Below are 12707 nucleotides of genomic sequence, written 5' to 3' on the forward strand. Positions count from 1 at the left end.
AGAGCGACACATTCTGGGGCGAGTGGAAGAAGGGTGAAGGTGTGGTGGGGGGGGTCGTCAGGGTTACCCACCTGGGGGTGGAGAAACCTCCAGGGAAATCTCAGGTAGGGGTGGGGCACCATTACTTTCTGGGGCAACACTTTCTGAGCATGTGACAGATATAGTGGTGGATGGAACAGCTGCTTTTAATAAGCACAAAGCTTCAGCATCTGCAATGCTTCTCTCTCTCTCTCTCTCTCTCTCTCTCTCTCTCTCTCTCTCTCTCTCTCTCTCTCTCTCTCTCTCTCTCTCTCTCACTTTCACACACAACAATAACAAACACACGCAATCCAACACAAACAGACATAGACAGACACAGCTAGATCCACCCACCTTCATCACAATACAGTATCGTTCTCCCAAACCATTCTCTCCTCGACACACATGATATATACAGAAATACCTATGAAATGGCTGTATTTACTTTCTGAAATGGTATAAAAATGAAGTTAATGTGGAAGAATTTTGGCAAAAAATCACTGACATAGCTGAAGTGGGTGCAGACCATAATGGAAGTTGACATAAATGGGAAATATGGCAAAATAATAATATTTTAATGAAGAGGTGGAGTTGTTCTGAGAAATGCAAGAGATGTGACAATTAATATTATTAATGATTAGTTAAGTTTTCAGTGATTAATGCGTGATGAGTAAACTATTACCCGCCCAAATGGTTATGTGAAATTATCCATCCCAGCTTTTCCCAGGAATATTTTTAGTCGGACCCTAAAAAGCTGAGCCTCAAGATGCTGCGGCTCCAAGGTCAAACCTCCGCGCCGGCAGACCGCCGCTGGCATGCCAGCATCTCGCTCACATGGGACGGCGAGGGCGTCAGCTGAATCAACAGAGGGGGATCAGCCGGCCGGCCAGAGGAATGTCAGAGACGCTGACGGCTCGGACTCCGCAGCGACAGCAGCTCGTCCGCACTGCCAGCTATTGGCTGCACATTTACACTCCTGCGGACCCGTGTTTGCGCCTTCACGGCTGCGATGTTTCACGTGAAGGCAGGTTTTGGCGTTGTAGTGCTGAACGAGGGATGCTGCTCCTGTTGTCTCTCAAGAATTGGTTTCTTGTCTCATTGTGTCTGCTTCACTTGTGTGACTCCCACTTCTTTTTTTTTTTTTTTTAGTGTTTTTGTGTCGTTGTAGGTTGCATGTCAGCTCTTGTGTAACTCATGAACTGCCAGACTGTGAGGTGACAAGGAGATTAGATGTGCACTCACCTTCTGGCTGCCCGTTTGGCGTCTCATCTGCAGAAAAGACAAACACAACGCATGGCTGTCAGTGACACATGACGGCAAGTAACACAATCAGCACATTCTGCTGTTTCAGTTTGGCCCACTGTTTACTGACACCCATTTGTCGCTCCGTACCTTTGCTTTGGGTTACTGGCTATTTGTGATCAGGCTTAACTGATTATGAAGGAGACCACAATGACGCACCATTTGTTTGGATTCTATTGGTCCAGACTGGTGAAACTAATAGCTGTGTCCGAAATGAGTTTCATAACATCAGTACTGCCTTTATTGAGTATTATTTATTATTCAAGGGTTGGTGGAGCACAGTAGAGATCAGTGGTTGTCTTGGAACCTCCATTTGTATTTGGGTGCAGATAAAGAAACTCCTTTCCATCCCTTCAGTGAAACAGACTTGCCGTTTGTTACTACAAAGCTTAATACATAAGGGCAAACAAAGTGATGTCTGTACAGAAAATGTGCATAAATTGCACCTTGTGAACTTATTTCTTCCCCCCCGGCCTTCATGTATGTGATGAAAGCTTGTCTGTTTCTTTTATGGACAGTAGCAGCACTGCTGGAGGCTTATTTAAGATAGTCATGTGAAGCGGGAACTTCCCTTCTGTGAACTATTCCAGCTTTTAGCTGCATGAATATACACATTCCCGATAGTACACACAAGCCAAGGAAATCTGACAATGCAATTGATACAATATGGAAAACGTTTGTTATTTGAGATGTCAGCTCTTTAAGAAGATTTAGAGGAAGTCGCCCATGAAGAAGGGAAACTGGAATTCAGACTTGAAGGCTGAGGCCCCGTTTACACGGCAACATTTCGAGTGAAAATGCATCGTTTTTGAAAAGTTTCCTGTTTTTGACAGCAAAGGAAGGTTTGTGGAGGGATGAGATGGTCTATAGGCGTTCTTGTGGGGCAGCTGCCTCACTCCTGGGGGAACTGAGAGTCTGAGACAGAGTCTGAGGAAGGCGATGAAAGTAAAGTAACAGAAGACAAGTAAGTACAACCAAAAGATTTGGTAATGAGAGTTACTGAGAATGAAGGGCAGATGCTGAGCAGCTTTCATCAGTGCTCTGAGGAAGAGAATCCTGCGGGGAGGAAAGGTATTTCAGTATGTCAAAAGCCTCGAGGAGTCTTTTTGAATGTCACCGTGCCGCCGCACAAGTAAGTTTGTTGATGTCTCTGCAGGTTTATCATTCTTCTCGTCTATATTTAGCATGTTTAATGTTAAATAACATGAGGCATAGAAAGTGAAGTGTACCACATGTTCTGGTGGGGAAGAGTTTTAGCCTGACTGGCGTGTTTCAGGTGCTCAGAAATAAATCATCACAACATCAGAGTTCTATGATCAGAACCACAGTTTGGTAAAGTTGGCACTGCTGGCTGATCTGTGTAGGAGCGGTGAGAGCGGCATGACAGGAAATCACCGTCTAACCTTCTGTTTGGACCCGGGACCAACTTGATGAAATACCGATGAAAGGAAGTTCCCAGCAGAAGGCCCCAGAGACAACTTAGCATTCACTGCTGTAGTTACGCTTTAGTTCATCAGCGAGTGTCAAAAGCTCTTTGAGTTTGGCTACCAAACAGCTACCTGTCATGAAAGCATGTTTTTGAGCACCAGTTTTAACTCATTTCTCTGAAGCTTTCAACTTAAGATCAGTAAAACAAACTCAACTTCATCGCATTAATATGCGAACAGATAACATATCATGAAGAATATGGAATATCATCACAATACTCAACTGTATGCTGAGAGACTGCTCAAGCTTTCTAATCACTGCACCTTACCTCAAATTAAAAGAAAGACTTCAGACACACAATGCATAATGTAATCATAATCCACTATTTTCCTTGTCAAATGTCCTGTATATATCCCGTATAAAATCTAACATAGTTTAATTTCTAACATAGTTTGTTTTCAGTTTGTATTTGTCAGTTCAGATCAAACTCATTTATTTACGATGAATTACTGCATCCTACTACTACTACTACTACTACTGAATTACTGCTATATTTAGTGGAAACCAGCATTTTTACACATGCATTCACAGAAAATAAATAAGTTAAATGAATTAATAGTCACATGCAACATTAGGATGATATTTCAGGAGCAATGCTCTGACTCTCACTCATTTACTTTTGAATATTGTGTATAATTTATAACGTTTTTAGTTAGTTTATTGATTTTGATCACAGCATAATTGAAAGTAGTTGTTATTTTTTGAAGCTTCATTCCTAAAAATTTCACTGAATTCCCAACATGTTTCAGTTGCTTCAGTAAGACCAGTCGTTCGGAAACTGGGGATATTCAATACGGTCTATGATGGCCGCATCCTTTCTCCCATGTGTGCCCACAGACCTGGCACCATTTTTAATATGCATTTTGCCTCCTGACATCCCTCTGTGTTTGTAATGATACCCCATTGGCCTTCCTCATCAAAATATAGCCGCGCTTCGCGCTTCCTCCACCTCACTTCAAAACAATGCGACGCTGGCCACCGGGCCACAATCCTGCAGGGTCACATCATGCCCCCCCGGGAATGAGCCCCGCTCGGCCTCCGCCTCATCACCGCTGAGATAATGAGAGCGGAGAAAGGTTTTGTTTTACCTCTGAGGACTCCCAGTGCAGCTGACAGGCCTGCAGGTATTTTCAGCTGTCGGCCCTGCTGGCGCGCAGACAGAAGGGCTCATACGGGCTCTGATGGGAGACAACCTGCCAGCCGCTTCACTTTTTCCAATCGCAGACCTTTATCGCTGGAATAAACCTGAGCTCAGGCTGCAGCTTCTTGCTTTTTCGGGGGGCTTTACAGAGATGTTGGCTTCTTTTCAGCGTGGCTTTATAAAAACTACAACACTCGAGGTGTGTGAGAGGAGATAAAAGCTGAGGCAATGAGGCGCTGAAAGACCCTGCCCCTGTGTTTTGCCAGGGCTGTGATTTATGAGGCGGTACTCAGTAACACAATGCAGCAATGTCAGAGGACAGAGCCCCGGCGGAGTGACGGACCTGAGGGACAGTAAATATCATGAGGTGAGGACATCGTCTTCACAGCCACTGAAACTCAAAACTTTGCCAGTGAGGAGATGGTCCTGTAAGACCTCTGGACACAGGGCGGGAGGTTTAACGTGGAGATGCCTGACCTGACGTCTGTTAACGGGAAGAGGCAGAGACATGCCTGCCTCAGTGTGAGGAGGAAGAGGAGGAGGAGGAGGGGACATGGCAGAGAACAAGGGATGGGGATTAAAAGTGTGCTCATTCTGAACTATTCCCGGGACAAGAATCCCAGTCCCAGGAGATCCACGGAGGACTGGGCCAGTCCATCATCTCTGGTTCGGACTTTTTAAAGGTCTGAAAGCGAGGGCCGCCTCAAACAACAGCGCGAGCCTCCTCCTCCTCCTCCTCAGCTGTTCGGACTCATTTAAAGAACAATACTTTTCCACCCGTATTTATCTGCTGCTCCGGGCCGAGCAGCTATTTCTGGGGAGTGTTTGTAGCAGACAGGAATCTGCTGCCAATATTCCTCCAGCGCTTTGTCTCTGAGGGGGATCAGAGATGTTTATGGCCGTGAGTGAGCCTTTACTTTATATAAGACCGTCTGACCATCAAGTCAGACACAAAAAGACCCTGGCGATCACAGGTGACCCAAACAGAGGGAGGTTGGCTGAAGTATGCATCAGGAGGAAGTGTTTGATAAAGCCTCGATTCCTGCAGGAGGTCCAGATTCTTCACATAAAGCAACTTTCAACCTCACAACACTGATTTGGATGCAGAAAAATACAGATATACAAGGAAATTTGTTATAAACTGCATCAGTATCCAAGAAACTAAAAGGAAATGGGTTTTACAGGCATTTACAAAACACCTTAGGGGAAATATCTTTACTTTAAAACGCATAGAACACAGTCACACACATCCTTTTTTTGAAAATGTATATTTGGATACAGAAAAACACACCAGAACAAAACAAAACTAGCTAAAGAGCCCTCAGTGTTGGATCTCATTTCCAAGGCAAACTGTATCTTTTTTGTACCATCTCAAAAAAGAGATTTTTCATCGTCTTCATAGCAGCTTGTTTTTTAATTGATATCTACAGCAAGAACGGTTTTGAAATTCTCCACACATTTGATCCTTTATGGTTACATTTAAAATTGTATTAAAAAAACATGTATTTTAAATGTTGATACATGATTTGTCTGTCATTTGACTTTTTCGGGGGGTTAAAATATGCCACTATCTATGGTTTTGCTTGTTTTTTCAGTCTTGTGTTGTTCACAGATGTCATGTAAGAAATATCACCGTTGATGGGCAGAAGACGGCTCAAACATCTTTACATGCAGGATATTTTGTCCTAGTGACTTTGATTTGAATACAGAAAAACAAAAAGATATGAGATAGGAAATAAGTCCAAATTTTTGAGAAGAACCAACATTTTTGATTTGGTTAAACAGAAAAAAAAACACCCCAAAACACAACTCTGGATGCAAAAAACTGTCCGCATTAATTATCACTTCTAGAATGAAATCTGTTAAAATATATTTACATTCGAGATGATTCTTAGCACACAGCTTGTTACAACTGCCAAAAGTTTGAAAGAATATTAAGGATTTTTATGGATTTTATGGATTTTTATGTATTTGATATCGTTTCTGTTACTAGATGTAATTTACTCTACAAACATATGTGGTGAAATGGAGGAAGCGAGTTGTGTATATACAGGCCAAAAGATTAAAAAAAGGTTCAAAATCATTACGTGCCCAATGGTTTAGTTCCTACATATTGATATATAGAAAAAAATGAATTAAAATAAAACTTTAATTTAGTAATCTCTGGATTAAATGTCACTTCTATCACAAAATATGCGAGTGTCGATGTATAAACGGTCTTGAAAGTGTCGCAGACGAACCGACGGCTCTCTGGAGGAGGATGGGTTTATTAAAGACTGGTATCAGCTCTCGTCGGCGGGGGGCTTCCAGAGGCTAAACAAAATGTTCCATTTCCTCTACATGGGCATGTCTGGGTGGACCGCGGACCCCCTAAAGAGCCGGGCTAATGGAGAGGGAGGGCGTAATACCATATTGTAATGACAGACACAGAGAGATTAAAAGGGAATGTTGATGGACACGACTGTGCAGATGAGTGACGTTATGCTGTGGAGGGTTGGAGTTGGCATGAGGGCAGGACGGGGACGGGGCAGGATGCTGCCCGTGGTTGAATATGGACTTGAATAGTCACCACAAAGAGTGCCGTTTCGGGGGGGGGGGGGGGGGTGGCAAAGTCCTATGGGTACAAGTTGGCTATTCCTGGCTCGCCACCCCATCACTCACCAGGACTACAACCAAAGGTCTTATTTATCCTCACATGACTTCTACTCGTCTAAATTGCATCATGTTTTGCTCACGTCCGGCTTCAACGCTCATCTACATTCCTCTTCCCGAGCTTCATCATCACGTCGCCCCCCCCCCCCCCCCAGATCAAACCGGGGCGCAACAATAAAGCACAAATCTTCCCTAGGCACCGAGGATGGCAGAAACATGCATCAGTAACACAACACCCCCCGTCAAAGTCACTTTGAGGATTCTTCTGAAGGAGCTGGCAGCCAGAGCCACAAAGTGATGGAGCTCCCTGCAGTCCCCCTCAGTCCAACTGCAAACTGATTAAAAAACAGCTAAATAATGTCTTGTAAACTCACTGTAGCCAGTTTTGGCCTTAAAACAGCTCAAAATACATCACCCACAAGATGTATTTTGGCTCATTTTTTGCACGCTTCCATGACTTCCCACTTGCAGCACACTTTGGAGAGTCCTACCTTTCTTTGTGGGCTCTGGCATGTTGAGCCGCGTCCCAAGAAAACAGTCAAAGGCTGCAGGTAGAAACCTTCACAGGAGAGACTCGGAAGCCCTCTCAGTCCAGGAGGGATAGATAGACGGTGTTTGGAGATGATGTTTAAGTCAAAACGTCTGGGACTCCTCGCACCGGAGTGATGGGAGATGAGGAGGGCCGTGGAAGTCTCAGTGGGGGAGGAGAGGAGGACCAGAGCTAGATCCAGGAGGGACCGGCTGCTGGGCCTTATATAGAGAGGTGGCATGCTCCTCCTCTCCATGGCTGCCCTGCACCTACAGTAGCATCACCCCACGCACACACACACACACACACACACACACACACACACACACACACACACACACACACACACACTGCTCAGTGTGAGTGTTTGTTTTGATGTCAAACCAGCTTGCCATGTAAACAAGTCACACTGATGGGACCTTTCTTAGTATTTCAGCTTAAGTCGCCAATTAAAAGAGCAAATCAAGCATGTAAATGTAAATTTCAACCCTCCTGGCTTGTTGAGGACAATCTGCCGTTGAAACGATCGACACAAAGTAGAAACAACAGACTAATGGACTCTTGGCGTAACGGTCAGTTCATCACTCGTCATGAAGATATATTTTGAAGTTTTTATAGTTTGTGCTACTTGGAATTGTTTTAAGGTTTTTGAAGTTTGTGAGAAATCTTTGTTTGAATAAAAGTTTCTCTGTAAATGTCTGTTTTTTGAATGGCTGCAAACCAATTGCCTGAAGTAGTTTAACGTTAACGGTTACATCTGTGCACTTTATATTACTGTTTACTGCACACCAAGACCAAGTTTTTTTTGTTTTTTTTTTTTGGCATCTTTTAAATCTTTAAAATAATGATTAATGATCCCCTCTTCAAAAGGCTGACATTACCCAGTTTTACTTCCTTGAGAAAAGCTTCAATAAAAGATCTGGACAGAAGGCCTCCTTGAATGGTTCTTGTGCTGCAGATTTTAACTGAAGTTACAGGTGTAAAACAGAAATAAATGCTCTGTTTGCCGGAGACTATTTTCAGCTGCAGATATTATGCGCTACAGAGTATTTAAAGCTGCAGATTAATGTAAATTTGATTGAGCTAAAATAAACTACAGGGCCCACGTTCGCTGTAATCAAAGGAGCTTGTCACCCGGCGCATTCACGCTGAAGTATTTGTACATTTTTAATGGATGAAAGTGGCTAAAAGTCCAAATTTTGTGCAGAATGTGACAACTTTTTAGTCTGTTTGTGCTTTGGGGATCGATGTTTAGCCCATTGTTTCTTTAAGACGTCTCCCTCTGTCAGGTCAGGAGGGGGATATAAAAGGAAAAGGTGCCGTCATGGTCACAGGTCTGAGGCTGATGTAATTCTCTCCAGCGATGCTCAGATGATAAACAACATATCCAGGGAATCTGCGGATTTATCATAAAAGAAACGGTTTGAGATGACAAGCAGGGGGACTCGATGCCAGATGCCAGATATCAGTTTAATCCGGCGGGAATGTTGTCCAAGAACAGCAGGCTTTCCGACCTGGCAAATAAATACTGGGGAGATGCCAGGGCGCTGGTTCTATGGCCTATACTTAGAAAGCCTGTCATAAACCTTGACATTTGACATGTGTATCTGACATGAAAAGAGGGTTTCATTGTGAATTATGCAATTGAAGTGTGCGCTTTGGTCCTAATTAATCTTTTTAGCACGTCGAAATTCGAGCGATAAATCAGGTGCAGTGCTCTGGTAAGGTCGCGAAGATTAAACAAACTGCTGAAAGCTGACGGATTTGCGAGCGGTGGCGAGCCCCGGTGCCGTCCACAGGGACGGGGCCACGCTCCGGCTCCTAACGAATATCATAAACACCGGCTGATGATCTCATTATGGAAGTGCACCGAAAACACGCAGCAGTAATTCCTCAGCCGACCCGGCAGGGCAGCCGAGGCAGCTCTATTTTTGGGGTATTGTCTGGGAGCAGGAATGCGGCTTATATCCCCGGGTGAGAAATTTACCACCATTGCTCAGACAATCGCGTCCCACCAGGAGCGTCACCGTCACCACAGATTTAGCAAAGCAAAGGGTGCTGTCCTCAGGCGAGTGGGAAGTTTCTAATGAACGACACACTGCGGCCTCAAACGACTGTTTTCACAGTTCAATTTGTGGCCTTTCTTGGTAACAGACGCCCACGGCTCAGTTAGCCCATTTATAACCAGGAGTGGGCTCCAGCAGTAAATACTCGGCTTAGGGAAACATCATGTGGGTGCGCTACAAAGAGCATAAAACCATTTAGTACTGCACCAGCAGGTGTTGTGCATAGCTCTTCACAAGGAGCGCTTACAGTGGTAACAAAAGCGACTGACCTTAATAGTGATCTGGTGTGTTGTGATATTGGTGCTTTTCTTAAAACTCTCTCCAGGACTTCATTTGGTAGATGTAATGCTGCATCTGTAACAATGTGGTTAACGTACTTCTCTAAGATGAAAAATTGTTCAGATTGTCCTCAGTTTGTCTTGTTATGCTCCCATATTCTTGTGATATTCCTAGGATTAACTGTTGAGAGGTGAAACGTCTTCAAAAGGTGCACAAAAAAATGACTTTCAATGACTTGAACTAGTGAAGGACTCCATAAATAGTCTATAGTCTCTAAGTGGCATTAGCTTTTGAGTGTTTTCCCTGGACTGCGATGCAATACAGGCAGCTCCAAATGCCTGCTGAAAGGTGCATAACCTATTTTTATGTCACACTTTGGAGTCAAAAAGCATTGCATATGCACTTTATTTGAGTCTCGTTGAATTCATCAGTGCAGCAGTCATACAAATAACAGTCATTATCAATGTCAGGTATTTTCCAGCGCATGCCACTCTTGGCTCTCATGCAGAATTGTTCATAACAGCTGGACGGTGGTGAACTCCAGACATGGTTTACCCCTGAAATCACTCAGCAGAAGCAGGTTTCTCAGCTACCCAGAGAGCCTGAGAAGGGCGATACTGACACCTTCTGGATTCTGACAGCCGACACTGTTCGCAGCAGAAACACATGTTGAGCAGGTTATGAGATTCACCAAGCAGACACACTCCTCTCCTCTGAGTGGGTGTGTTGTTCTGATAGTGCAAAACGATTTGAACCACCCAGGAAACCATTCCGCCTACCGAGAATATATAGTGGGTGTTTCTGGCAGCATTACAGAGAAACAGTCTAGTCATGCACAGATTAAAATAAAAAACAAATATCTTTTTATCAAATAACTCTTAAAGCTAGAATATAATGCACCTTTTACATGTAATTTGTTGTGTGAAATCAGAATAAAAACTCTTGCATTCGAGGTATATATTTTTAATCTTCAGGCACAGAAAAACTGTTAGAGACAGAGATTAAAATCAGTAGAAGTGGCACAACGCAAGCAACTGTTACACTATTTCATTTCTGAGAGAGAGAGGGAGAGATAAAACCAATAGAACTGGTATACTTCAAATAACTGTGTCTCAAAAATAAAGCATAATGCACCTTTTATGTGTGATTTGCCGAGATATTCCTTTCATTTGTTCCCTCTGAAACTTTATACAGTAAATTGCTGCATGTTACATTACATGATGAAATACTGCAAGGAGAGGAAAAAACAGACCAAAAAAATGCACTAAAAGGAAAGAAGCACAGGGTAAATGCAGTCAGTGTGAGGGTGTGTGTCAGTCTTGGGTGTGTTGGTGCCTCTGCAGTGACACCAGGGTGTCTCTGCTGAACTGGTAGGTCAGCTTCTTCTTCACCTTGAAGATCTCCCCGGACCGGGCGTAGTTCCTCAGGGCCCGGGACATCTTCTGGTACGTCATGGGCCTTTTGTTGCCCTTCCTCAGGCCCCACAGTGCCGCCACCTGGTCCTTGTTCCTGGAGGAGAAGCGGAAGACCCCCGCGGCCGCCGGCACCCAGGACACGCAGTGCGCCATGCTGGGGTCCTCCAGCATCTCGAAGAGAAAGTGGAAGAGGCGCACCTTCCTCCCTGGTGCACAGGCACACTCATCAGCAGCTGTCCCAGGCTACAGTTAATCATTTCCTCAATTACAGCCATTCCCAGAAAACCTCTTAAGAGGCAGGATACCATTTAGTGGAAGGCTGGCTCAAGCTGTCAGCGCTGCGGTTATCTGATAGATATGTAAAAACTGCAATTGAACCGAGCCCTGCACACCTCCATTGTTTTTTGACGGTAAGGGGAAGGTCTCTTATTTGCACTCTTAGTATTGTTTCCCTCAGGCTAAGAGCAACAGGGATTATAACAGTATCTAATGAGCGAGAAAAGCAGAACTCACCACTCCCCGCCGCCCTGGGTGAGTGCTTGCTTGATGGCGTGCTTGATACTGACTCACACAATGTTGCTGTTGTGTTGTGAAGACTGACGCCTGGATCGCGGCGTGCTGCCAGCACGGGCTGCACTGCAGGCTTCATGTCCTTTACAGGAGGAAATGATACGGGAAAATGACAGAAGATCCACCGCACAAGATCAGAAACAGATTAAGCCATGCAGGGAAAGAAAATGGAACAGGGAATTCTAAAATTTTAAATAAATAGATAAATAAAATTAAAAAATGCCAAAACAATGACAAAAATCTATTAGTGATATGATAGAATTAGCATCCTTTTCTGATGTTAATTCATGCTATTTAAATATTTACTTATAAACACAGTTATACAGTTCATGTATGAGTGCTCAAATCCCTACAGATATAGTGTATTTAAACCTTCTCGTGCACATAAACAGTAATCATATCTGAAAAGTAACAGGATGAAGTAGTTTTTCTAATTCTAACACTTCAGTTTCGTACTTTCCTGAATCGTATCTCATCAGTAAGATGATTTTAAACTTAAAAGTTCATCACAGGAATTGGATGCAGTTCGACACGTAACGAAGCTAAGATTGAAATGTTGCAAATCTAAGATATGAAGTGAGAGCATGTTTTGAAAAATGAAGCAATATTCTGCTTACAAGTGGCTCATCGTGCATCGAGCATTGCTGGCAGCCTGCGTCCACTGGTGCACCTGCAGGACAGGACACCCTGTTCACTGGGAAATGGTAAAGACGTCTCTGAAAAAGAGGTCTTAACGTCAGCAATAAACAAGCAGATTTCCTTTTTTTCCTTACCATTTTCTGCAGAGTTTTGTCTGTAGTACTCTTCCAGGAACTCTAAGATCACCTCCAAATCAGACTGAGTGTCCTGGAAAGAAGTCTGATAGAGACAAACCAATGAAAGCTTTATTTATTTTTTTCTCAGATGGCTCAGTTCTGAAGTGGCGAGTTGGCTCTTTACCATCGCAGATGAGAACAATCCTTGAAGTTTGGGTAAATTTCACTCAACTGACTCTTATTATACCCCCTTCCTGCCCCCCACCCCCACCCCACCCCGCCCGGCAGCAGCAGTTGGCTTTGTGACACCAAACGGGCTCCCAGAAACAATGACCCCCGTCCCGCAGAGCCCCCCGACACCAGCTCCAGCAGCGCTGACCACATCCTCCCCGCTGAGCCAGATAAGACCTGACCTGGAGGCGGCTGCTGCGCACGGCAGGAAAAACACACTCGCAGACATATTTTTCCTCACAGGAAGTGTCATAATTTCAT

General features: G+C 44.0%; 2 protein-coding genes across 8 annotated transcripts in view; both read right to left on the bottom strand.

Moving 5' to 3' along the window:
• mybpc1 (myosin binding protein C1) overlaps positions 1 to 7311 on the bottom strand; it is a 28229-nt gene extending 20918 nt beyond the window's left edge. For 5 of the 7 annotated variants that reach the window (XM_030113070.1, XM_030113069.1, XM_030113067.1 and 2 more), the window contains exons 1-3: positions 7093 to 7311; positions 1261 to 1287; positions 72 to 143 (exon numbers count right to left, since the gene is read on the bottom strand). In XM_030113070.1, the coding sequence (XP_029968930.1) occupies positions 72 to 143; positions 1261 to 1287; positions 7093 to 7114 (121 nt within the window). In that variant the 5' untranslated portion in view covers positions 7115 to 7311. The remainder of the gene's footprint in view (positions 1 to 71; positions 144 to 1260; positions 1288 to 7092) is intronic. The other 2 variants (XM_030113072.1, XM_030113071.1) reach the window with 1 other exon arrangement.
• Positions 7312 to 10611: 3300 nt separating this feature from the next.
• Positions 10612 to 12599, bottom strand: spi2 (Spi-2 proto-oncogene). Its single transcript, XM_030114034.1, has 3 exons — positions 12492 to 12599; positions 12234 to 12318; positions 10612 to 11096 (listed from the first exon to the last, which is right to left on the bottom strand). Exons 1-3 carry the CDS (start codon positions 12597 to 12599, stop codon positions 10789 to 10791), a joined length of 501 nt encoding a protein of 166 aa, XP_029969894.1. The 3' UTR covers positions 10612 to 10788.
• Between the last annotated feature and the right edge of the window lie 108 nt (positions 12600 to 12707).

The sequence above is a fragment of the Salarias fasciatus genome, chromosome 17 (genome assembly GCF_902148845.1).
Source record: "Salarias fasciatus chromosome 17, fSalaFa1.1, whole genome shotgun sequence".
Taxonomy (NCBI): Eukaryota; Metazoa; Chordata; class Actinopteri; order Blenniiformes; family Blenniidae; genus Salarias; species Salarias fasciatus.

Coding starts and splice junctions, on each gene's coding strand:
- spi2 (XM_030114034.1), bottom strand. CDS start 12,599: ATGTGGTCAGCGCTGCTGGAGCTGGTGTCGGGGGGCTCTGCGGGACGG. Junction 12,319..12,491: donor AACTGCTGCTGCCGGGCGGG/GTGGGGTGGGGG, acceptor TGTCTCTATCAG/ACTTCTTTCCAGGACACTCA. Junction 11,097..12,233: donor ACAAAACTCTGCAGAAAATG/GTAAGGAAAAAA, acceptor CCTGTGCACCAG/GGAGGAAGGTGCGCCTCTTC.